The sequence below is a fragment of the Syngnathus acus genome, chromosome 3 (genome assembly GCF_901709675.1).
Source record: "Syngnathus acus chromosome 3, fSynAcu1.2, whole genome shotgun sequence".
Lineage (NCBI taxonomy): Eukaryota > Metazoa > Chordata > Actinopteri > Syngnathiformes > Syngnathidae > Syngnathus > Syngnathus acus.
Window position 1 is genome coordinate 4,767,963 of NC_051089.1, and position 24,770 is coordinate 4,792,732.

The 24,770-nt window shown below is 42.5% G+C and overlaps 1 protein-coding gene across 1 annotated transcript in view; it reads left to right on the forward strand.

Annotated features, from left to right (window-relative positions):
* The window catches only part of fto (FTO alpha-ketoglutarate dependent dioxygenase), a 97,981-nt gene that overhangs the window by 33,996 nt on the left and 39,215 nt on the right, over positions 1-24,770 (forward strand). The window contains exon 8 of the mRNA XM_037247346.1: positions 10,085-10,209. Within this exon, the coding sequence (XP_037103241.1) occupies positions 10,085-10,209 (125 nt within the window). The remainder of the gene's footprint in view (positions 1-10,084; positions 10,210-24,770) is intronic.

Below are 24,770 nucleotides of genomic sequence, written 5' to 3' on the forward strand. Positions count from 1 at the left end.
ATCTTTTTGTCGTATTTAAGACCCTGGGGTGCATTTGTTCGAACCGCCACAAAGATATTGCCTCGCCCCTGGGCGACCTCTAGCTTCTTCGTTTTGTTCTAACTACTGAATTTTTTGGCTCACCTTAGTAGAACATTGCATTGTGGCCAACGTCGGCGTGTGTGTTTTGGATCTTTTTTTTTTTTTTTAATTATGTGTTACTTTTTTAATTGTCCTCTTTAAACGATATGGTTCTCCACTCCCCTGTGATCGGGGTTGACCTGTCTCACAGGTTTCCTCAGGTGTCTGCTCTCGTGGCCCTTGCACAATCGTGACCTTTTCTTTGAACTAGCAACAATGTGTCATAATCCACAATAGGCAGAAAAGGAATTTTGGCTTGATGCTGGTGTACTGTTTTCTCACCACCCCATCCTCTTCTTCTTCCTGTCCTCCATTTGTGTGTGCGTGCAGGCCATTGATGCGAATGTTTGCACTCGATGTGACTTTAATTGATTTAGCAGTTCTCGCTCGGCACACTACAGCCCCCCCTAATTTGTCACTTTCCTCGACTTCAGTGGCGGCTCGTCTTGACTTCAAAAAGGCGGAGCCGGCTGCGGTGGCGAAATCTCTTCTGCTCTTCCTTCCTGTTCTCCTCGCCTTGACAGCAGCCTTGTTAGAGCAAATTCTTTTTATATCAAGGCAAAATTAATAGACTTTCATAATGATAAACGGGTTCCACTCCAGCCTGAGTACATTTGTATACATCAAGATGGAACAAACAGGAAATGGTATTGAGGGCCATGTCTTCCTCGTCTCCGTTCACCCAGCCTGTCACTCCGTTTTCCATCCCATTGGTCACACCTATAAGTACAGTTTTTTTTCCTACCTTTTTGTGTCGGGATGTAAAGGAATTGACAGATGATCCTTAATCACATGGACCTCAAAAGTCATCAGATTTAGAATTTTCAGGGAGAATTTTCAAGTTACAGGGTTTTGGACTTAATTTTGTATTTTTGTTTGTACCCTTCAATAAATGGCTGAAAGTGAGTCAGCTACTGTTTTGTTACTCCACTTGAGCAGCGTTGTATCTGGTAACCTGAAATACTCATAAGTTGGGGCATTCGTAAGTCAAGGTACCACTGCTAATGCGAGCTAGCATGTATGGGCCACTCTGTTCATTCTTCATAGTAGTTTTACTGTAGTTTTACTTATATTTTGTCTAATTTTACATTGGCTAGCTTCTTCTTTTGTCATATATTATATTATTTTACTGTATTTTACTCATATTTTGTCTAATTTTATATTGGCTAGCTTTTATCATATAGTGATGCACTTTTCTTTAACTTCATCCATCCATCCATCCATCCATCCATTTCCTGAACCGCTTAGTCCCCACGGGGGTCGCGGGTGTGCTGGAGCCTATCTCAGCCGTCATCGGGCAGTAGGCGGGGGACACCCTAAACCGGTTGCCAGCCAATCGCAGGGCACACAGAGACAAACAACCATTTGCACTCGCACTCACACCTAGGGGCAATTTGGACTCTTCAATCGGCCTACCAAGCATGTTTTTGGGATGTGGGAGGAAACCGGAGTGCCCGGAGAAAACCCACACGGGCCTGGGGAGAACATGCAAACTCCACACAGGGAGGGCCGGAGGTGGAATCGAACCCGCACCCTCCTACAGTTATTAAAGCTTTTATAATGACTTACTAACTTTACATTGTTTCCTATCAGAAGGACTAGTTTATAAATCAAATTCAGCAGTAACTCAGAAGACAACCATATTAACTTCATGTGTTAGAGACGCAGTAGAGAAACAATAAATGTGTATCGGGGTGAGGCAGAGAAGTGAGGTGGTGTGGGGTGTTTGGGGGGTCAATGTAAATGTTATTGCACTGTGAGCTCATTTGATCAAAGTCCGGGAAAAGGTTAAGCGAATCCAATCTGTTTTTTGTACGGCAGAGTAGAGACACGAGCCCCAGGACGGAGAATGGATTATCATATTGGCGTTGCTAGAGTAATGCCGGGGGGAGGCAGCGGGCAGGAGGGGGCGCTTGGACGGACAGTTTACCCCTGCCCGTAATGCGTTTAGACAGCAATTGGCCTTAATAACCTTTATTGACTCCAGCGGGTCAGTGCCAAGAATCTAATTATCAAAGTGTATCAATTTCATTGGAGTTTAGAGTTTGCCTGGCTCCAAATAATTATTTTAAGGTCGAGCCGGGGGCAATTAATCCCTTCTCCCATTTATTTGATGGCTTTGTAAAACATAATAAATGTTACGCTTTCCGGTGTACGGCCTGACATAAATAATTTCAGCAAGCAATCATTGTTTTTCTGTTATTGGAGAGCTCGGGAAAAAGGCATATTTCAAAAAAAAATGCACGTTTACCGGCACTCATTTTTCTTCTTTTATTTTTACCCACTTGTGTCGCCAGAGAATTTTTTTTTTCCAATCCATTTAAGCAAATGTGTTAAAAAAATATGACGGCAACAATCAAACAAATTATATATTTTGTTATCCAGTCACACACTAAGAAGCAAAATTAGTTGCAAGTATCTGAATATGCCTCATAGTGCCACAATTTATTATCGGTCACTGTTTATTTTAGCATTTCTGGTTGTGCACCAGCTTGCACATTTTATTGTCTTGTGGAAAAAAAAATCATATTCAACCTTATTGTTTGGGTAATACGTTTATTTGTATAATCTTGCATTCAATAAATGTGCAACCTTGTTTACCCGCAGCCTTCCCGATTTGCTCCATTCAGATGTCAAAAATTACCCAGAGATTATTGTTATTATTCACTTAAATAGAAAAATATGCGGCCAATGACGTATGTTACACCAGCCGTTTGCAAATACGAATGAAAAGCAGTCCGGGAAGGAGGGAAGAGAAGAAAAGTGTTGCATCGTGAAGGTATTTGCCATTCCCTTTGAAGTCCCCATTCAACAGGGTAAGCTGAATTTTCAGCAGTTGCCTGATAGTGTTCTGGGTAAACGCTTAAACCCCTTTGGTGAATTTTTACCGGCAGATATGGCGGTGGCGGCTCCCGGCGTGCGTCTGTGTTACCTGGAGCCATTGGGGCCCGGCGGCTTTGTATTTAGACGTGGCAAATGTCAGTTTTGTTCGTCTGTTGTACGATCACAACGAGTTCAAGTTGAACCCTGACACTCTTTTACATACTCAGGTGGGGGGTTGTGTGCTATATATGTAGATAGAGATTAATAATATAGAAATCCCGTACATATTACCGTGACCCTAATGAGCGTTCTGGAAAATAGATGGAGGCGAACCTAACATTGTAATGTCAACACATGTTTGTGTGCACTAGATTCCCAAATCAAGACGGTTTTGTTCCGCAAGCGAAGGTGCATAGAACTTCCCACGATTGTTTTGCAGCTGCGGAGGATTGATTTGGGAGTTTTGGAGCACATTAAGCGACATCATCAAGTTTGTGTCAGCGTCTTGAGCTCTGGATTGTGTCACAGTGCCGAAATCAACGAGGCTGTTCTATATCACTGTCATTCAGCAAAAGAAAATTAGCTCATTTGAAAAGAAATATGATTAAGAGGAAAAGCACATTTGGGTCTTTGTACCTGCTTCTGTCTGATCCAATGTGGAGGTTAGCTTATCCCCGCCGCAAGTGGGCGGTGGATGTTTATTGACAGCGGTTTGGATCATTTATTTTGTTTGTCTGTGTGACAGTGTTTTTTTTTTTTTTTCCTCAACTGTATCTGCAGGTTTTAAGAAGCGGCTTGTCACGTCTTCTTAGAAAACAAATGAGCACTTTACAGAGCCTGATCTGCCTTATCCGCTTAGAAGCTCGCTCATTCCACCACCGTTATTTATTTACTTACTTATTTACATATTTATTTATTTATTTACCTCTGTATGGATTTGATTTGCTTGCCCACCACCCCACCCCGTTGGTTCATCCATCGTCCTACCTACAGCCACTTTTTCCTCATCCTTGGCCCTGATCAGCAAGATAAGCTCCTTCAAGAGAAGGAGAGATAACATCCATTAAAGTGGTAAAGAGGAATTATGGGGCATCAGAGATTAATCACCGGCTGGCTTTAATCGCGTTCGACGGCGTTGGCTGCAGGGGACCTGCTTATTCCTCCTGTGTCATACCGAGACGTGGGAAAAGGAGGGTTTGTGTTAAAAAGTGCTAAGATGACTAAGAAAAGTTTGACATTAAAGATGCCAAATTAAATTAGACAAAAATTAGACCTTAGTTTCTTAAATAGTGGTGAATGCATTTATTGAAGGTCTCATATGCCAGTCAATAGCCTTCCAACAAAAACCTCCCAAAAATGTGGCAAATAAAAAAATATGCAAATTATTTGTTGTAAACTCTTTCATATGGCAAGTTTTGAAAAAATACTAAAAATAAAATGTGATTGTCGGAGAGCATTTTTACCCTGCCTCTGAATTTCCAACTGGATTGGCTTTGTCATGATTAAGATTCAAGAGTTAAGATGCCCTTAAAAAAAAAAAAAGAAAAAAAAAAAGAAAACCTCACAGCAACCACATGGCAAAACAATAACGGACAATGCCACACGCGGCACAGAAGACCTCTTGAAACATATAATTGGATTACGGAGTCATACACGCCCTCAAATGGCGTCCGCTTTAATCTGGCAAAAGGGGTTAGCGACACTGGCACTTTTTACATTGAACGCTGAATGTTCAACATACTGTATACAGTGTATGATCTTAAAATAACTCAGTCCTGGAATACTAGAGTTGATACGATCTGATTCCATCAAGGGGATTAAATGGCAAATCCGGGAAAATGCACTTTAGACTTGAGTTACGCCGTGTAACTAATTATCTTGAGGAATGGAAGACCTAATTAGATTTGACTTTAGTTTGAAAGGAAGAGAGAATCAATTTCAGGCTACTTTTTATGACATTTGCGATTGCTTATGACATAGTTTAACCTTTTGAACAAAGCCTACCAACGAGGTTACCATTGACTTCGGAAGATGGGAAAACACTGGTAGTGTTAAATGAGTAATATTACGCAAAACCATGCAGCGTGTCTCTGTATTTAATTAGCAAAGGGCGTTGAGGAGTTTCTCAATCCACCTGATTCATTATGCTTGCTGAATGTGATCGTTCCCCACCCAATGAGCCTGATGAGATCTGCTTAAGGGTGTTTATGAGACTGCTAGCCAGCAGTGGATGCCGCCCCGCAGCTCTCGCCCAAATAAAAGAGCCATTTATTACATCTAACATGACCCTCTCATTATGCACAAATAGGAATTAATGAGCGCTATATCGGGCGCTCCCGGTGGAGCCAAAGCGGGCCCGCTTTAAGGACTAGCGTTAATTACGTCGTCCTACATCTTGCCCGTTTAACACCGTCACTCACGTCAGATCTCTCTATCTGTGAGGAGATGCGCAGGATGGTGTTAGCGGTTCACTAACTGGAGGGATGAAGTTTGCTCTGTGTTTGTGATTGAAGCTGTAGGATCGGAATTTCTGGTCTGGGATTGTCCTTGCATAAATACGATTTTGTACAATTTTAGAATACAGTAGGGATGGAATCTGTGTGTGTCGGGTTTAACCTAACAATAAATTACAATTTTTAAAGGACAGTACGTACAATATCTCGGTTTGGTCTCATGTCTCGACTCGACTCTGAAGTGAGCCATACCACACAAAAAGTCAAACAGTACTGCCTGTATTTCCTGTTCATCATTTGATTCTTTTAAACCAATGATCTCTTCAAATATATTGTAATCATGACTTTTATAACTCCAATGTCTCCAAAGCAAGATCTTTAACAAATGAATAGCATCACCCCCTTTTTTTACTTATTAGTTTAGCAATCCCGCAAGCTCGGGACTTATGTATCACTGTAGACTGTTTGGCCTTGGTCCCAGTTAGCAAAAAGCTTTTTACTGGCAAGAAGCTGAGGTGCTGATCCCAATCTGCTATCCAGCAAGAATCCGGACAAGGTTTTTATACACCAAAAAGAGAGAAAAGAGGCCGTTAAAGCGAGCAGAAGGGCCTTGACTGTCTCGTTCGCTGCGTAACATCTCTGGCCAACTCGGACCGCATTGTCCCGCATTCACCTCTGCGGTGTCCCAGTGATAGATGGTTCCATGCTCATACGGCCAATGAGGAGTACGCAAGCATATGTAGCCTCTTCCTGACTCTGAAAGGAAGTAGGTGGTTTAGCCATTAGGGCCAACTGGATCCACACCCCTTTTATTATGTGACTCAGGACAAAAAAAAGCCTTGTAAGAAATAGGCCGGTGAATTTTTATGTGATTTTTGTGGGCCCCCAGTGGGACAACGACCCGGCAACAGATTTGCCTTTTCTTCTCTTGTGGCCCCGAAAAAGAGAGTGCCACAAAAGCCTGGGAGTTCTGCTCCATTTGATCCTGTGGAAAGCATATGTCCATTCTAAGCGACTTGTATTCTGGACGCAAGATGGACTGCTTTGGGGGCCATAGAAAGTCTCTCTGCCCACTTGACTGTGTTACAATGCCTTCAAAGAAAATCACTTGACAGGACTCTTCCCTTTTTGGGAGTGTCTTCATCCTCCCCCCTAAGCCAACCACCCATCCAGCCCCTTTTCACTTCAAACATGTTACTCTGATGTTGCAGACACATTTTTCTAATGTTTTACACTCCATATAACCTGCTGTGTATGGTGAAAGCTATTTTTGCCCTGTGACATTATTGATGGGGGGCAACAACACTGCATGGGCGAGTTCAGCACAAAGGCCTTTCGTTACAAGGACATATCAACACCGTGCATTTTGTTCTTTTAGAAGACATTGTATTTTTTAATGACAACAATTCTAATGAGTCAGGCAAACATCCCCAATTTACACAATAATACAAAAATAAAATACAAAACTAAATGGGCATTTTATTTAAACCATGCTTGAGTAATAAAGTTAGCCAGGAACGAGAAATAATTTAATCGTGACTAGAAGTATTGTTTTGTTTTGTTTTCCCTCCACAATGGAAAATAATAGTTGAAATATGAACCTTCTAAAATCATGTGGCAGCAAGCAAATGCTACACACCAACCTCTGTAATGCCACAGAACAGTCACTGCACTTTTTTTTTCTTCCCGGGCTTAATACCATTTTGCCACCAGTGGAGAGTTTGCCCTCAGGAGCAAAGTTACTCAACAGTGGTGTGCCACAAACACGCACAGATAACTCGTCCGGACGACGACTTGGTCTGACAGGATCGCAGGTTGCCAGTTGTTTGTGAGCCATAGCTTTTTTTTCCCTCCTTGGCGAAGCACCTGATGCGACCCCCCCCAAGCAATATTGGGGTCTTGTATTAGAAAGCAAGAAGAGATTGAGACAGGGAAGAGGTTGCCAAGCTGCCACTTGGCGTGGCTCTGTAAAATCAGATATCTTTGCGGTTGAGCTTGTCAAATATATCCGTTGACAGTTTAGCGCAAGCTCGTTTGAACTTGAAGCTTTGGTGTTTGGCCAAAATCACCATCATTTTGATGAAAAATAAAATATTAATTCATATAATGAAGAACTAATGTCAGTCACTACCCAAAACTTTAAGGTTTCAAATTTCATTTGTGAGGTTTACTACTATTTTTCCTCTAATACTCTTGATCCAAGATTCCAGACCATGTCTATGTTTTGCTATTTGGTGGTCAGTATATTTGAAGTCTTGGTGTCAGTCGACTAATGCATTTCCAAGGCTATTAACAGTCCCCCAAAAACTGTAGGAACATTTTTTTTTAAAAACCTGTCTAGTTTAAAACCATTTTTGATAGGCACACCATAAAGACAGAATTTTAACTTTTGATAATCGTAGTTGCTGCCTGATGAGCCTAGCCTGACTTTGTGCTTGTTTACATACCTTGCTTGGATAGACTAGCCATGTTTATGTCGGTCTTTAGTAAAATAGACAGGATTGTTTTTAATGCTTGGAGTCCCAAACATCTGAGCTGCCTAGGTCCTGTTTGCCCTCTGGTTCACCTGAGGATGTGTCCTGGGTTGAGTGGACCTGTGTGGTCAGCTTTTGGTTTGAGGGTGTGGAGGCTTGAGGACAGCTACTGCCATCAGGGGGTAAACACACAGAAGAAGGGGTTTGGATTTAGTCGACGCGGTAAGAAAGACAAATTAATGTTGTCTGCTCTGTGCTGACTGATGCCAGGCTTGACTAACAAACAAACAGTGGCCTGGCTAAATAACCGAGGGATCAGCCTGAGGGTAAACCCGAGGGTCCCTTTCAACACTGTGGTCATTTTAGCACACATGTATTCATCTAGGAAAACACAATAAAATCAGTTTTTCGGTCAGACATGTGGTAACTCAGTATTGGCGATGTACATCATCAAGTTTGTAGATCTAATTCTGTGGTGTACCGATATAAACAGTAGAAAACATGCAGAAATCAAAGACAGCTAAGTATTGCCCACAAAGGCCTAAACTGAACATACTAAAAACATTCTTTGATTTATTTTGTGGGTTACTTGAAGCAGCTCTTGGCAAAATAACCACAGAAGTTGTGTGTTGTTGGGTTTGCCTTAAATGACTAGTGTCGAACTACTGCCGAGGTGCCCTTGAGCAATTTCTTTAAGTTCATAACAGATCTTAAATCCTACATAAGTCCGTGCTGCAGGGCCCCAGTGTCGATGAATTTTCTAACCTGTCACCCATCCCTGGAGGATGTTTTGAACTAAAGTTAGTCATCATTGGCGGAGAGTCACAGTCACTGTTTTCATCCGGTCACTCTAATATTTGGTGTCTCCTCAAAGTCAAATGTAATCACTCAAGGAGACACTTTATTTTAGGACACCTGTCTTGGAAAAGATGTAAGCGCATTATACCGTCTGCGAATTACACCGCTCTCCTTTGGAAACACACAGAAACAATCAAACCTTTCTTCGGTGGGAATTAAGACGGACAGGTAGATTGTCACCAAAAAAGGCAAAAAATAGTGTGTCCCCTTGCATTGTGGGTGTTTTTTTTTCTTTAAGCTAGCTAGGAAGCCTCTCCAGGCGGGTGACTGTTAATGGGAAAAAATGAATGCACTTGACTGGTGGATATGACGGCAAGCGAGTGCTCTTAACAAGGCATCACAGTCAGTCAGAGTTACAGATCCATCACTTTCACAGGCGGCTTCCAGAAGGCCCCCGACGTTTTTAACGGATATTCAAAGAGCCAGAAGAGTCTGTGAAGGATCGAAGGAGGGGTGGGTGGAAGAGAGGATTTGACTGTGGCTGACAGCGCCGCATTTAATTTGGACTGCCAGATCCTTTTTCATTTGACTCCCCCTCAACCGGCTTAAAAGCGACGGAGGACTTTTGCAGGCGAAGGTTTGCCAGGATGCCTCCGATTAGCGCTGATGTGCCACGTCACACTTTTAAGCCAGCCCGTAATTCATGTTCAACAGGGGGATACTCGTACATTACACTGTGCTGTGCGAGGCCGTGATTAATTGACTCACGCTTTAATATTGGATGTAATTTGCCCGTCCTCTGATGTGAAACTGACTGAAATGCCAGACTTACTATGCGACGCCGCCAGCCCGCGGCTGTCGCAGTAGACACTCGGCCCACAACGCAATCTCGAATCTCGAACACAATCCAATTTGAAATCTGCAATTTACTTTTTATTTTATTTTTCATTGATGTATTTATAATATTAGGTGTCAACAACCCACAATCAAACATCAAAAACAAAATACAAGCACTATAGACAAAACAATTGACATTAATTACAAAAACCCAAAGAACACAAGTGTCAGCAGAACAACAAAAATTGGAGTTTGCAAATGTTGCAAACTGACTTTCAACTGTATTTTATGCATGTTTACTTTTGTTTTAATATGTAATTATCTGAAGATTTGGAATCATTCTCAAAATATGTGGACACATTCAAAAGAATATTTAACATATTCAAATGTGTCAAATTCTCCCCCCAAAATTTCAGTTCTGAGTTTCTGGGGGGGGTTTGTGTTGGTTTTTGCGTCTATTTTTTCTACAGTTCACGCTTACAAACATGCCTTACATAACTTTGCTTCATCCATGGAGGCACAATAAAACATTTGTCCAAAATGTTCAAGGGTCTCCTATTTATTCTTTTTGCCTTTCAGACTATGCTGTTCTTGGCTAAAGTAGAGGAGGATGGCCAAGCAAGTGATGTCAGGAGAGAAATGGCAGAGACACTCCTGTCTGCATTGATAGACAGACACCAGCAGAGGCAGACGTGGAGAGACAGGTAACGCATACGGAAAATTAGTGAACAAAGTGAATAATCATCGTCTCTGGCTGAATAGTTCTCATGTATCAAAAATTATATATTTTTTTAAATCCATCTGGCCAAAATCCAGACCATAATTTTCCCAAGCTGTAATACATATAAAATAATCCTATCGGTCTATTTTGAAACAAATAATGAATTTCCCTTTGTGGATTCTGGACACATACATGTTTGATGTTTTTGTTTGTACTCCCTGGGCCTGGCACCTATCACAGCTCACGTGTGTCCTGGATAAATCTGTTCACTTCCTTCCCTCTTGATAAGAGTGTAGAGAGCACCACGCTGGTCATCGCTTCAGATAAAGAATGGCCACACTTGCGGAAAACACACATGCACTGATTGTTGTTTTAGCTGTTGCTTCTCACCACTCTGAGTCTTGTATAAACTAACGACGGTCACATATGATTACCCTGCTTATTGTCTTGCTCAGACTTGACCCCCGTGTCAAACACATACACACACATCCCCAAACACAAACCTCAAATAGACACAGTCCAGAACCCGAAAAAAAAGATTTGAAACCAGAAAGTATTTAGAGGGGAAAAAAAAAACATCTTAGCTTCTGAAAAATGACACACAAGGCCCTAGTCTTCTCTCGATGGCCGTCTGTTTTGGACGCGTCACCCCCAGTTGACCCGAAAAGGTCTCCCGGTCCAGATGAGTCTTGTAAACAAGCTGTTTCCACACACCTTGCTTGGCCGCGTCGACGCCCACGACTCTGATGGTGCATTCCAAGACGCGAGTGCTGAAAGCTAGAAGCCATCCCAACACCATCTGCCTAGCCACCCGTCCCCCGTCCCCCAACCAAAACATCAGCCCTGTCTCCCCTGCCAAATTTACCACACTAGATTAGAATTGAATAGAATAATATTAGCCTTTATTAGGCCCACAAAGGAAAAATTCTAATCACTACTATGTATCTTTATTTATTACTTGTGTGTATATTTACAACTAATGGGAACAGCATTGTTGCACCCCTTCCCAAGCTATGTTGCATTTAAGTAAAATTGGGGTACATCACTTGGCCCGGAGCTAGCAAGTCCTTTTTCGTTTTCTTGAATGCATCATTTGATGCTGACATGCAATATCATCACAGCCCCGTACAGGAAACGCTCCATCCTTGTCAGCAAGGGCAGACATACGTTTACTCTACCCACAGTGAAAGAGTGATTAGATTAGTTTTCAAGGAGGTCAAGCGCCCCCACACAATGTGTTTGAACTCCAGCTGCTCCCGATATCTCCTCTCCCCCTTTACACACGTTCACCCCACCCCACCCTCCGCCCCTCCCTCCCAACCACCACCACCACTTGCCAAAAAGCCAGGGGTCATCCTTTCAAGTGGCTGTCAACAGATAGCATTTACACAAAACTAAACACATGGCTGGGTGCAATGTTAAGTGAGACGTACTGATTAGAGATTACCAGCTTGATGGAATGCAAATTTAAAGTACTTTTTTTCCCCCTTTACATCTATTTTCATAAAACAAAAAAACTCACATATAGCAATTTCAACAAAATATATGAATGAAATGTTCTCAGGGGGTTTTACAAGGAAGGTAGGTTTCTCACTTTTTTTTCCTGAGTAACTCGGTCCAAAGAAGTTAAGCTATCTTTCTATATTTGTTTATTCTCTTGAGTTTCCTTTGGTAACATGGTTTTCCCCAAAGTGCACCGTTAATTCTGTGATAGATGCCGCCCTCTGCATCCCGTTTCGGTAAATGGCCTCATTGAGCTCACTGGAAATTATCTGTTGTGTGTGTGTGTGTGTGTGTGTGTATGTGCATGTGTATGTGCTGTTTGTGACTAGAAATAGCAGAGCGGGTGAATTACATATTGTAGAGCAAGACGTAATATCCAGGGAACAGGGAAAGCTGGATCAGAAATGGCATATCCAAATGTCATGTGAAAAATTTGCATTCAATATGCCAGGTGCTCAAAATTACCACTTCCTGTCTACACGCAGATAAAAATAAATAAGGATTCATTATCTAAATGATGACAATAGGTCATGTTTTAGAAAGTTTAATTCATAACTTTGGTGTCAGGTTCGTCATACACAAATAGCAACTCCCTCAAACACTAACTCAACACGTAGCCATTAATGTCTAAACAGCTAGTAACAAAAGTGAGTATACTCGTGAGTGAAAATTAGGCTCGGGTTTTCTCTCGTCATGTGTGTTAGTGTCACGTCTCAGGTGTGAATGACGAGCGGGTGTGTTAAATGCGTTATCACACTCTCCAACTGGGCACTGGTGGTTCGGTATGGCACCTCATGGTAAAGAACTCTCAGAGGGTCTGAAAAAAATGGCCGCTCATGCCGGACACAAAGCATCAGGTTGTGTCGAGTGGCTAAAACCTGCTACCGTTTGTCTTGTTGATTCTTTCGAGAATGTTGTGTTTTGTCAGAGTCCACCAATCTTGAACCTATACAGCGAGGTCACCTCAAACCAATGCTCCCAAAGAACCCAAAGGTCGGGCATTACCACAAAAAAACAAAGCAAAGTGCTTTGTCACAGCGGGCGGACAAACACCGAGGGGAACAGCTGCGAGTTTTGTACTGACCATGCAAACTGCTGTAGGCTTTGTAAGGTCATTATACGATAATGAAAATCATTACAGAATTACATGGGGGTTTAGGACATGAGAGCAGCGGGGAAAAGGGGAGGGGAGGGGCCCACATTGGGTTTGATAAATGGACTGTGAAGGTGCCCATCTGGCTCCTCTCTGTAGCTTTTTCTTCCTGCTCTTTTATCCACTCTCGTCCTTTACTAGCCCTATTTCACCGCCCGCCTCTGTTCTCCAGAGGGCCACTCTTTAAAAGAGAGCAGGCCTCCAGTGAAAGATTAACAGAGTGCAAACCCACCTCGCCTCCGTGCTGGAGAAAAGAGTGGGTGTGTGATGGAGGGGTTGTGTGTGGGGGTGACAGGCGGAGGTGTTTATGAGCCAAGTGGCGGCGTTTGCGCCTGACTTGGCAAACTTGGTCCTCCCATCCTTCAGCCATGAGAAAAGACAGCAGATGACCTTTGGCGCTGGAAACAGTTGGACCCGGATATGTGAATAAAGACATCGCAGTGGTCATTTTCGGCTCAGCGCTCAGTAATGACACCTCTAAATCGTGACATCAATGCATCATTGTTCTTTGTTTTTTATGTGTGTCAAACAATGGTCATCTAAACCGAGTCGATCATTTGTGGAGTTCTAAATGTGCAAAAAGTTGCATTTAATGGAATTCTACAAGGTTGTGTCCACAATTGAACATCTGCCAGTCCTTGTGTCGCCGCTTAGTTTTGGGTGTTTCATTTGCATTTTTTTTCGGGAGGTGTGAAGTCTGACCTTGTAGCAAGCCAATGCAAATAGAGGCCCAAAAAAACTATGCTAGGCTAGAATTAGTTTTGTTTGTGACTGTTAGCAGTCAACCAAAAGTTTTTTTCTAGTCTTATAAATTCAATGTTCTGAATTGTGCATAGTTATGAATGTTGGTCTACACGTGCCCTAAAACTCCAGGCCAAACTCCAGGCTGGAATTGCGCTACAGAAAATGGATGGATGCATTTGACTAAATATGCGACCTGACAATTTTCCATAAGAGAGCGCCAGAGCACAATACTGTTGTCTCTGTTATTGTAACCAAAGATTTTATAAACCGATGACCCTACGTTGTACCATTTAAGACGCCATCAGCTGATCTGGTCAAAAGAAGGTCCGCATCCCTCCCAGCTGCACTCATCACTCAGCTGTCCGGCTTGACCCCTGAGCTTCCGTCAAGCTTTATGTTTCCTGCCATTGTCATCCCCTCTTGTCCTCACCTGGACAGGGTACGGCTCCATAAAAGACTTGGTCTGTCATCAAAAGCTGGGGGTCACCAGGGGCCAGCGAGGGGCCGTAGTGTCGACGTTAAAGCCGTGCCCGGTCGGGGATGACCCTCACTAGTGTTGTATCACCCCTGAGGGGATGCTTAGAGACCCTACGAGGCGGGGAGGGCGATGGGAAGAGAGACCTCCATTGGCTCACACTTCATTCCTGGAGTGCTGACATGTCTTTTGTGTTGTTCCTTTCAAAACTCTGCCTCCATTCCAACGCAGGGGTTGGACAAAGACTTGGGAGACAATAGAGATGCCCCTGTCCCTGTTGGGATTTGCAGGACTTGTCAGTGTCGTGTCCACAATTAAGATGCACAGCCTTATCTAATGTGGCTAGTGTCCGCCTTTAAAGAGCTACAGTGTCTTTGCTGTAAAGTCATCAAATGATTCATTGTCTTCTTAGACTGTGGAACAAAACCCCTTCCTGCTTGACTTCCAAGTTCTCACCCAAAAGTGTGCAAATGTTTTGCATCTAATTTGTCTGCTTCTATCTCAGACATGTCCGTGCGGCCATCGTAGCCCACAACCGTTTGCAAGGTGCACTCGATGGTAAATTATGGATTCTTATGCACCCCCATATTCTGTCCTGACCTCAGTTCAGCCTCACAGCTTCTGCTTCCGAAGAACAAGTAGTCCTCCCTATTGGTTCCAGGCTGGAAAGTACACCTGAATATGTGTCAGTCTTTTAGGAATGCACTTTCCATCGTTTGCTGCTGACATACTCAGGCCATGCGCACAAACAAGTCAGTAATTTTGGAGGTGTGTAACGCAAGTTATGTAGTGAATCATGATTGTTTTTCGTACTGTGTAAGTACATGCGTTCACTTGTTGCGCGGTCAAAGCAATGGAAGGAATAATTGTGACCCTCATGTTTGTTTCCTTGCATCTGAGTCATGAGAAGAGCGGCAATGCCATGTGGGGAGTAAAAACGCCACTAAACGTGCCACAGATATTTAAAAAGCCTTCCTGCGCAGACGCTCACCCATTAAGCTCTTTTTTTTTTATTATATATGGAAACAGGATTTTGCATTTGTGGTGACGAGTGAGGCAGAAGGAACGGGTTTACGCTTGTTTTACGGGTAGTTGGGGAAAATAAGAACATTCTTGGTGGTTAAAGCCATCATCCCAGAGAGCTGATAGAATATCATTGGGTCAGGATGTGTGGTAGGCAATGTGCAACAAATGGCAGGAGTGAGTGCAGCGCTTTTGAGGTAATGGCTGTGTGTTCTCCCATAAAGATGCCGTACGCGTTCTTATGGCGGCCCTTGTTAACTCCAAAAATTGTGTTCCCATGCATTCCTCTATTATGACTTTGGTAGATTTTTTGGTCTGACTCTTAATAACAGACCCATTTTATTCTTGTGATAAAATTTGGTTGTAGAATGTTTTTAATGTTAATCCCTCCCCCCCACATTTGAATTTATTATCAGTTTTTTATTACTAAATAATTGTTCGTTTTTGCTGTTTTGCTATATAATGAACTAAAGTCGTGTCCTATAAACGCATATCCACACGTGAGACACAAGTGCCACATGTTCATCGCCTCCCTTTTGCCCCTCTCCCACCTTACCTGGCGATAAACACACACGCGTGCACGCACACTTTCCCTCTTTTTAATTATAACCTACAGCGCCGGAGCGCTTCATTTCATAGGTAGCATATTGTCTCTTCAAAGCTGGCAGGCAGGTCATAAATTATCCTGAAGGTGAGGATGGAAGTTGGAGGAGATAGTTATGAAAATTTCATCTGTCTGCCGTAGCGGCCGCAGCTGCTCCTGTCACCAGCCGTGCACTGGAGAAATTACACAGGGGCAGTATCGCAGTATTTGTGTTGTTAATGTGTGTGTCTCATGTAAATACGTTGTGTACATGTGAAAAGTAGCAACACTAGTGTTGTGCTCCATTTTTGTTTGCGTGTGGGGGCAACGTGTGTAGTGAGTCTGCTAGGTAAGAACGACCTGTCAAAGTAGGGAACATCTCTGCCGTCCCTGTCACCTTAGGGTCTTGAAGCAGGGGGGTTGTGGGTCTGGGACTTGGCGAGAGGTGGCACAAGCTCACGGGGCAGTCCCCAAGCTGTCTGTGTTCATTACCTCGAAGAAAATGGGATGCGGCCGGCAGGAGGCCAGACCTTTAGTGGCCACTGACTGTGATCATCTGCCGCTTCACAAGTGTGCACATGCGACCACGTGTGTTTGAGTTTGATACACACTAAAAGAAATTAGAATATAATATTCATAAAGTAAATGTATACAGCAGGTAAATTAATATACAAAAATAAAAATGGCATAATAAATGACTCGTATTTATAAAAAAATAACTAGACATATAAAGCAGTTAAAAATAAATCTGAACAAATGCATGCATAAAAAAAATTACACATTTTAATAATAATGACTAAATATTCAGGTCAGGAACGGTACATTTGGTCCCAGCATGGTTGAAAAACTTGGGTCATTGGCATGCTCATGCCAACTTGTGTAACTGCATGCATGAAGGAGTAGGACCAAAAAAAACTACACGAGTGGCACATGACAGCCCCATGTGTTCATATAATTATATTTTACAGTAAAATTGTTTTGACTTGTATAACAGCTGTTGAGCATCAATCCAAGTGCCCCAAAATGTTTCGGAGCCCAATAAAGACTTAACTTGGCATTCTGCTGTGGCGCTTTCGTGACACAACTCCTTCGCCATTCCGAGTGGCAATTAGCGAGAGAATAAAGAGAAGAAAAACACAATAAAAGTCCCCTCCCCGCTTGCCCACCGCCCCCTTCCCCAATGCCAATCTGCCAGTCCCTGCAAAAATTCTATTAGGGGCAAAGTCCAAAGCTGTTAATTACAATTCTAACTAGCTCGCCTCCTGACGAATGGATGGCGATGTCGGATAAAGGGGATATCAGCGATTTCACTTCCTCGTACAAAGGCTCCCTCTGAAATGGGTCATCAATCCCGCAGTGATAAATGTCTGCTGGAGTAATGACTCTCTTATCGGCGGCGGATTACTGCAGATATTTGTAATTAGTGTTGCCACACAAGTCCCCGACAGATGTTTTTGCAGGCGGCATAATATTGAAACCTCGCTTTGTTGCTAAATGAGAACTTTGTGGGAATAATAGAGCTGCTTACAGCCATTGTCGTACTGGAGCCGGAGGACTCGGAGACCGTTTGGTCTGTGGGAAAACGTCTTCGGCTACTAAGCCCGATGGTCACGTGACTCCGTTAGCCTTGTTAACTTAAAAGGTCTCCAATTTTCAGCTGTAGGTTGTACTTGTAAGCTCTTTGTCCAAATGAACATACCTCATAGCTGATCTCAAATAAATAAATAAATACATAAAGAGATACGCAAATGAATAAATAAATACACAAATAAATACATTAATTGATAGATAAATAAATAAAATACAAATATTTTTTTACAAGACCTTATTGTCTAGATTCCATTTTTGTTTTGTTTTCCATAATCAAAATACACACTCACCAATGCCCAACTCAACCTACCTACCTCCAGACACATGCAAAGACCCCCTGCCTCCGACAGACGTTTAAGCAGATGCAGCCAGAGCCAGTAATGGCAGGTGATTATAAGCGGCACACGTGCCAAACTAATTAAACCCCTGGGTTGACAGCAGCATTTGGTACCCCCGGCATCCTGGCAGCGCAGGCATTAAGATAATTGTAGCAGCAGCACAATTCACCTGCGAGAATGCGGCCAACGCGGTCATTTATATTTTAGCTGGAAGTTGATACAGAGGCCGTTTCGTTGAATCACATGACGTGTGCGGTAAACCGTGTAAACAGCTGGGCCCTGCCCCGATTAGACAATGTTTTTATATATTGCACTGACATTGATCAATATGCTCTGGGCACAAGTCTGTACATGAGTGTCATCTCCTGGTAATACTAATTCTTGATGACATGTACCGACTGGATCATATCTAATTGTTTTCCACTAGAATCAAACACATCCCAAATTATTGTTCAAAGAACAGTGGCCACGCAACATATTGACACTTGGGCCACAATTTGGATCGTTTTACTTCAGGGTGTACACATTCTGTGTACATCGTACAGTCCATTAAACATGCCGATAAAACCGAACTTCATAACCTTCTGCTTAATTTTAAAGTAATGAGAAAGGGTCGCAGTGAGACAAGGACAGCGGCACTCTTGAAGTCCTCTCACTTCCCAGGTCGTCACTTCTCCAGCTGGTAGGTGGGACGCCCTCAGTGCTCCTCTTAAAGGTCACGTTTGTGCCATGAGGACACCCACCTGCGCACATTCTGTGCATGGCTACACGTATGGCTTTCATACACACACCTGGACTGTTAAGTAAGTTGTAGTACATTCCTGCAGTTGTGTGGAAACTAGTCAGACTGATTCATGTGATGGCCCGGCGCTATGCAGCAGGTGTGGCCTGGCCCAGGTGCACTGTTGCCGCATCGCGCTCTCAAGGTGTGTGCGCTCCAGGTGAAAGGTAAATGTGATACACTGTCGGGTATTGTGACGTTATGCGAGGAATGCGAGAAGCCTCGGCGTGCGCTGTCAGATTTATGTGCTGCGGTTGAGCAGTGTCGTTGAGGATCCCAGATAACCTTTGCGTGTGTATTCTCATGCTGGTAATCAATGGAGCGTGTTCGTTATGTCTGTTTTCCCACGGGGCGGCCATGTTGGAATTTTTACCTGCATAATGTATTGTAATGGTTTTACATTAAAGCATTAGTTGTTGCGCTCTGGAGTAGTTTAGATCCTACTTAACAGGCAGGGATTTTTGTGTCCTGCTATGCCCTTCTCCTTTGGTGTTCCACAGGGTTCTACTTTGGGGCTCCTCCTTTTTTCACTGTATCTCCTCCCACTATCCCACTGCAATATCATTTTTTTCTTTTTTTTATGTTCTATTGTACTATGGAGTTATCATTTTCTGTAGTTTTTACTTTTTTTCTTCTATTTTTTTAATGTTCAAAATAAACAAACAACTAGGTTTCATTTTAACAAAACATATTTTCTTCTACTGCTATGCGGATGACCGTCAGATTTTAGTTCTGCTGAGCTAAAATGTTTTTTTGTTTTTTATTTATTAAGTCCACTTTTGTCCAGTCCTGAAGAAATCAAAGCCTCTTTAATTCTAATGAAAATAAAATCTGTTATGGGTAATTTCAGATGAAACAACTGATTGTCTTCCACGTCAAGACTTGGCACGTAACAGTAATACAGCTGTGAAGCCTTCTGTTTCATCCTAAGATTGACACCTTGTCGTCTTTTGGTAGCCATTTGAACCCTCAAGTGCAAATGGATGTGCCACTGACAACACTGCGACAAATCTTTGTGGCTGCAGAAAGACAGCATTTATACGGTGACCTCTTTTTCTTCTCCCCTGCCCATATCCCCATCATCACTCGATAGATATATCTCACTTTGTCGACGTGTTAATGAGAACAGACTCGACAGCGGCGCTCGCAGATGCCTATCAAAGGGCAGAAAACAAAAAGAGAGTGTAAGTAAATACAGACTGTAATTAGTATGACAAGGCTGAAAGACGAGATAACACAGGGCGGACCGCTTCCAGGGTCTTTTTTTTTTTTTTTTTATTACATTTTTTTCTTCTAGAAACCCACATTTGCACTTGCAGGCTGGGAACAAATCTAAAGGTTTTAATCAGCTTGCTACAGCACATAATGAGGAGCCACTAAGCCGCAGCTATCCGCCGCCATCAGCCACTTACATTCACGTCTTCAAAGACTTTCAGCCTCTTTTTACGCTGTGCATTCAAACCTAACAAGTCTGTTATCTTACGGCAAGAGACCTGCAGTACTGTGTCATTGAATGTGAGGCTGTAATAACCACGTATGACTAGAATGTCAGTGGAGCCCAGACCTCCACCCACGCTGTGGAAAAATACATGTAATTTAGCAAGCTACCTGGATTGAGTGAATTCCAGAAATTACCATTTTTTGGCCATTCATGGATATATAATTTCTCAACTAGTAATAGATATTTTGTCAAAATTATGCATTGTATTTACATTTAAAAGCTAGAATAGTATTTTTTTAATAAAACAGTCAAAATGTTAAAATAGTTTATTATTAAAAAAGCTAAACACAATATTTTTATATATCTAAATTTTTGTCAAATTTACAAAAAACATTTCACTTAACAGCTAGTTGCCTATACTGGTTAGCGTAGCATTTGTGTCAGATGAACAGAAGTCAAGGACTGGGTGAATGGTGTCAATCGCCGATGGCTTACTTTAACAAGGTTAGATGGTTTATTTACTTTCATTTTGGTTTGTATACAGTAAATGTAAGCGAAGCATTCCCAGACGTGCGGCAACGTGAAGAATGGGTGAGCGCCATTTACTCAGCCGCTTCATCTGGGAAAACATATGGTGCCATTTGGAGGCCCAGACTGGTGCACGCTGTTCTTCTGTAATTAGACTGGCCCGGCAGAGCAGCTACACAAGTGCCCGGTAATAGCGGCAAGCTATGCAGTGTGTAAGCGCATCACCATGTAGCACGTACGGGGGCCAAGCGCACACATCCTGTTAACAAAATGTCCAACAACTTTGACACAACAACTTTGGCAGCCCGCACATGTTCGCTGCGGGCAATGCATAGGGAAAACATGCGCGGGACCTTTATTTAGTCTATTTACTGACATCTGCGGCAGCAATTTGGAACGGAAGTGCTTTCTTGTCACATTTTATACTCTGAGTCATTAAAAGAAATATAAGTCAAGACAATATACAGAGGAGAGGTATTGTATACAGTAAATGTCAAACCGACACTCGTAGAATGTCACATTTAATGATCTCATGTTATGTGCAGCATAAAATAATTAAAAACAAAAAGGACAACTCCCAGGTAGTCACGTTTCTAAAGATACTCATAATAGAGGAAAACTCTAGTTTTGATACTAATTACCTTTTTTTAATTGTCTTTGACGCCATGACATGGTGGGGAGGGGGGGAGCAGCTTGTGTGTGGAGGGCGTGAGTTGCGTTGGCACTATTGTGGGGGTGTCAGCTGGGCCGTTGTCCTGTCTAGGGGGAAACCGGCTGGCAGCTCGGCGGGACGGCCCAGTTAAAGATACACCGCTGGGAACCGGTGGCTGATCCAAAACACGCAAGCGCATATACATACAGTACGCACACCCCAGGAGGGATCACTAAGGGATGGTGGCAGGTCAGGGGAAGCTTCCAAACTTGGAATAAAGACATTGCAGCCTCATTTATAACATGTGACAGCGCCAATCTGCCCTCATCGGCAAAGACAGATCCTGTAGTTCAGTTTGTGGCCACAAAACATTCAGACCAATAAAAATCATGGTGATGACAATGACGTTATTGTTTTGATGAGTGCACTAGAAAGGTTTCTGCCTGTGACTCAAAGTCAGCTGGGATAGGCTCCACCTCACCTGTGACCCTACTGAGGAAACGTGATACAGAAAATGGTTGGATGGAAACATGGCCTTTCCTAGCCTAATATGTACTGACAACACGCCTTCAAAGACTTACTCACACAAGTACATAGTGTACTACATACCATCTGCGTCCATAGGGGACTTTCATGCTCCTTACTCTCGTTGTCTGGCTAGTAAGCACATTTGCATATGCCGCCATGTATATTTCAAAAGCATTTAAGACGCACATCACGGCTGGTGAATTATGCATCGAGCCGCTACGGCAAAGGCGCTTGTTCGAACCGTGTACTTCTTTGCTAGTTACAATCACAGCCTGTTAAAGTACACAAAGCAGGCGGCCTCTAAATGGACTGGCGGTGTTCAGCGTTTTCAGGACTGACGACTATCGCCTCGTCCTGAGGGGTTTCGCCCGGGTGTTGTTGAAGTCGTATCATTGTAGACCGCGCCGTCTTTTTCGATGCGGATTTGCACTGGCATTCGTTAACGAAGACGAGGGATGAGTTGAGTGAATAATTTAAAACGGGCATGTCTCACAAAATGACGCAAACCTTTGCACGGCTTGTCAGGGGGACGGATGGAGTGTTGAAGTAAACACGGCCTAAAAGGCTCTTATGCATTATAGACAAGGCTTTTGAAACACTTTTCTCATATGCAAATGGACACAGAGTGGCTGCAAAGGCTTCTTAATATGAATCATTCGCATTCACTCAGTAGCATCAACTTTTGTGTTGAGCTGTTAAAATAGGGACAAGAACATGGTTGCAGTACCTAAATGTGATGATGAAACACATAAGTGGAATTCAAGCGTACTGATAATTAGGTCAGAATTTTAGCATTTTCCCGCCCTTGCAATCAACCTCAGCAAAGGCCTTATTGACTTACCAATGGCAATCCAAGATGGTAGTTAACTTCCGATTTCTTTGTATTTAGACGCATTTTCTCTTGTGTTCCAAAATTAAGCATTTTAGGTTAATTAAAGCCCAAATTACAGGTAGGTGTCTCACCCAAAGCCATCCGGGATAGATCCTAGCTCACCTGTGACCATACAAGTACAAAAGGAAAAATCCAACGAAATGAAAATTTTCAAAGTTTACTTACATTTTTCCACTTGGTGGATCGGGCCAATATGAAGAGGCCACCTTAGGAGCCGCCTCCTCTCTTTACCTCACCTATTGTAGATGCCACTGCCCCGTTGAACCCGGCACACGTGGAAACCGCTATTTACGGGCTTCCTTTTCAGACATCGCTGTGTGGTAAATGATGATAAGCTGAGCCTGTAATAAACAATCTCGTAAACAGCTCTGAAGCTCAGCCTTTAATTGCCTGAGGGGCTTGTAAGAGCTTTATAACACATTTATTACTCCCCTTAATGGCCTGCGAGATGTGAGCCATAACATAAGCAACACTCGTTTAATTTCCTGACATATATTGGCTCCGGGTTATCTTTTGGTTATTTTTGCCAACTCCATTGATTTTTCTACCTGGTCCTGTTTATGGCCCTAATGCATTGTGACACCAAAGAAAGTCTACGCCTCAATTATTTTTGCCACTCTGTATTCCGGGTTTGCCGCGTCGAAGGCAGAAACTATTACTTTGTTAGCCAAAAGCACACATCAACTCCGAGCAGACGAAAGAGGCCGGCATGGGGAATAGAAATATTTGATGTTGAATCTCTCCCTATTTACAGGAGGATGCCTGAATAAACGTGTTCAGAAGCCGGGGAGCGGTATTATGACCCATAACCCCGAGGTATTTGAAATGGAACAGCGGGACTTACTTTGAAAAAAGAATTGGAGATGTGCTCAGGGCTCACTGTTTATACCTTGATGTGATTTGGACTGAAATATTTATTTTATATGTATAAAGGCCTGTTTATCTTTTCTTATGTGTTTTTTGCCGTGTCTGATGGCTGGCTTTAGGAGACTGAGAGGCTATTTAGTGTTTAGTTTATCTTTTGTTTTATTGTCGACAGTTGGTAACTTTCTAGTTGGACCTTAGGGTACTTCTAGGCGAGCAATTTTGGTTCTGTTTTAATTGAACTGGAGTTAGTTTTTACCGTTTGCTTGGTCAGCTGTGAACACAGCAATTGTACTCTGGTCCTGACCTAATAAAACAAAATTGTTCATATACTCCTAAAAATGTTCGGTTAAAAATGAGACAATTTGATTGAAATTTGCAATGTTTTGTCAAAAACAACCCAACTTTTTTTTTTTTTGCGTCAATCCTGACCACCAGTAGAAAACCTGAAATTTGTGACTTATTGAAGCTTTCATATTTGCACTTAGCATGTTGTCCTACTTCTTGACATAATCTTTAAAGATATTTTTTTTGTGACATTTCCAAGTTTGCATATTCATTTTTGTCTTACTTTATAGCCTGCTAGATTGTCCACAGAATCATTAAAGTTAACAAAGCAGGTTTTACCTTGTGAGCACTCCTTCTTACAGGAGTTTTATTTACTGTTTACATTCTTGCACCTAATAAGAAAGGAGCGTGAGCTCATGTGGTTGTAATGGATTTGGATTTGTTTGGATGAGTCACCTTGTGGAAATAAATTGTAGCAAGTTTACTAACTAATCAACGGAGTGGGACCAAAAAGTAAACAGAAGTGTGAAAACATCCTCGTTGAAGTTCTTCTGACATTGTTAGCGTTTCCCCGTGTTTCCCTGTCATCCTCGTTCACTCTTCAAACTTGACTTAACTCAGTTTGTCTTGCACAATCCACCTAATCATGAAATTGTATTTGAGGTGCGTAATGGGAAGGAGCGTATTACAGCACGAGGCACAGATATTTGATCAAAAAATGTGCCCTCGCTGCAACATTTTCCCCTATTATGATTTATTAAACTAATGCTGGGGACCCGGGAATCTACTTTTGCTTTCATCGCCGCACTCTCCAAATACCAATTTCAACCGCCTCCTCAATTATTCTTTTGTCTGGCAAAAGAAGCAAGGTATCAATCTTTTATGTTTTGGAAAAACCTGATGAGCGCTATCTTGTGTTTTTCTTTTTATTCAATTTTTTTTAGTGTATGTGTGTGTGAAGCCCATGTCTAGGATAAAATAAAAATACATGAAATTGCAGAGTAAATCAATACCGGGGCCGCTAATTTCAGGGGTATCTTCTTTCAAAGAGCGAAGCTGAATTGGTTTCGCCGTATGTTTTTGATCTCTTACTGTACCGCGTTTCATTCCAGGCACGGTTGTTATCATAGTTGCCGTTGTTTGTATGTTATTTTAGCTTCA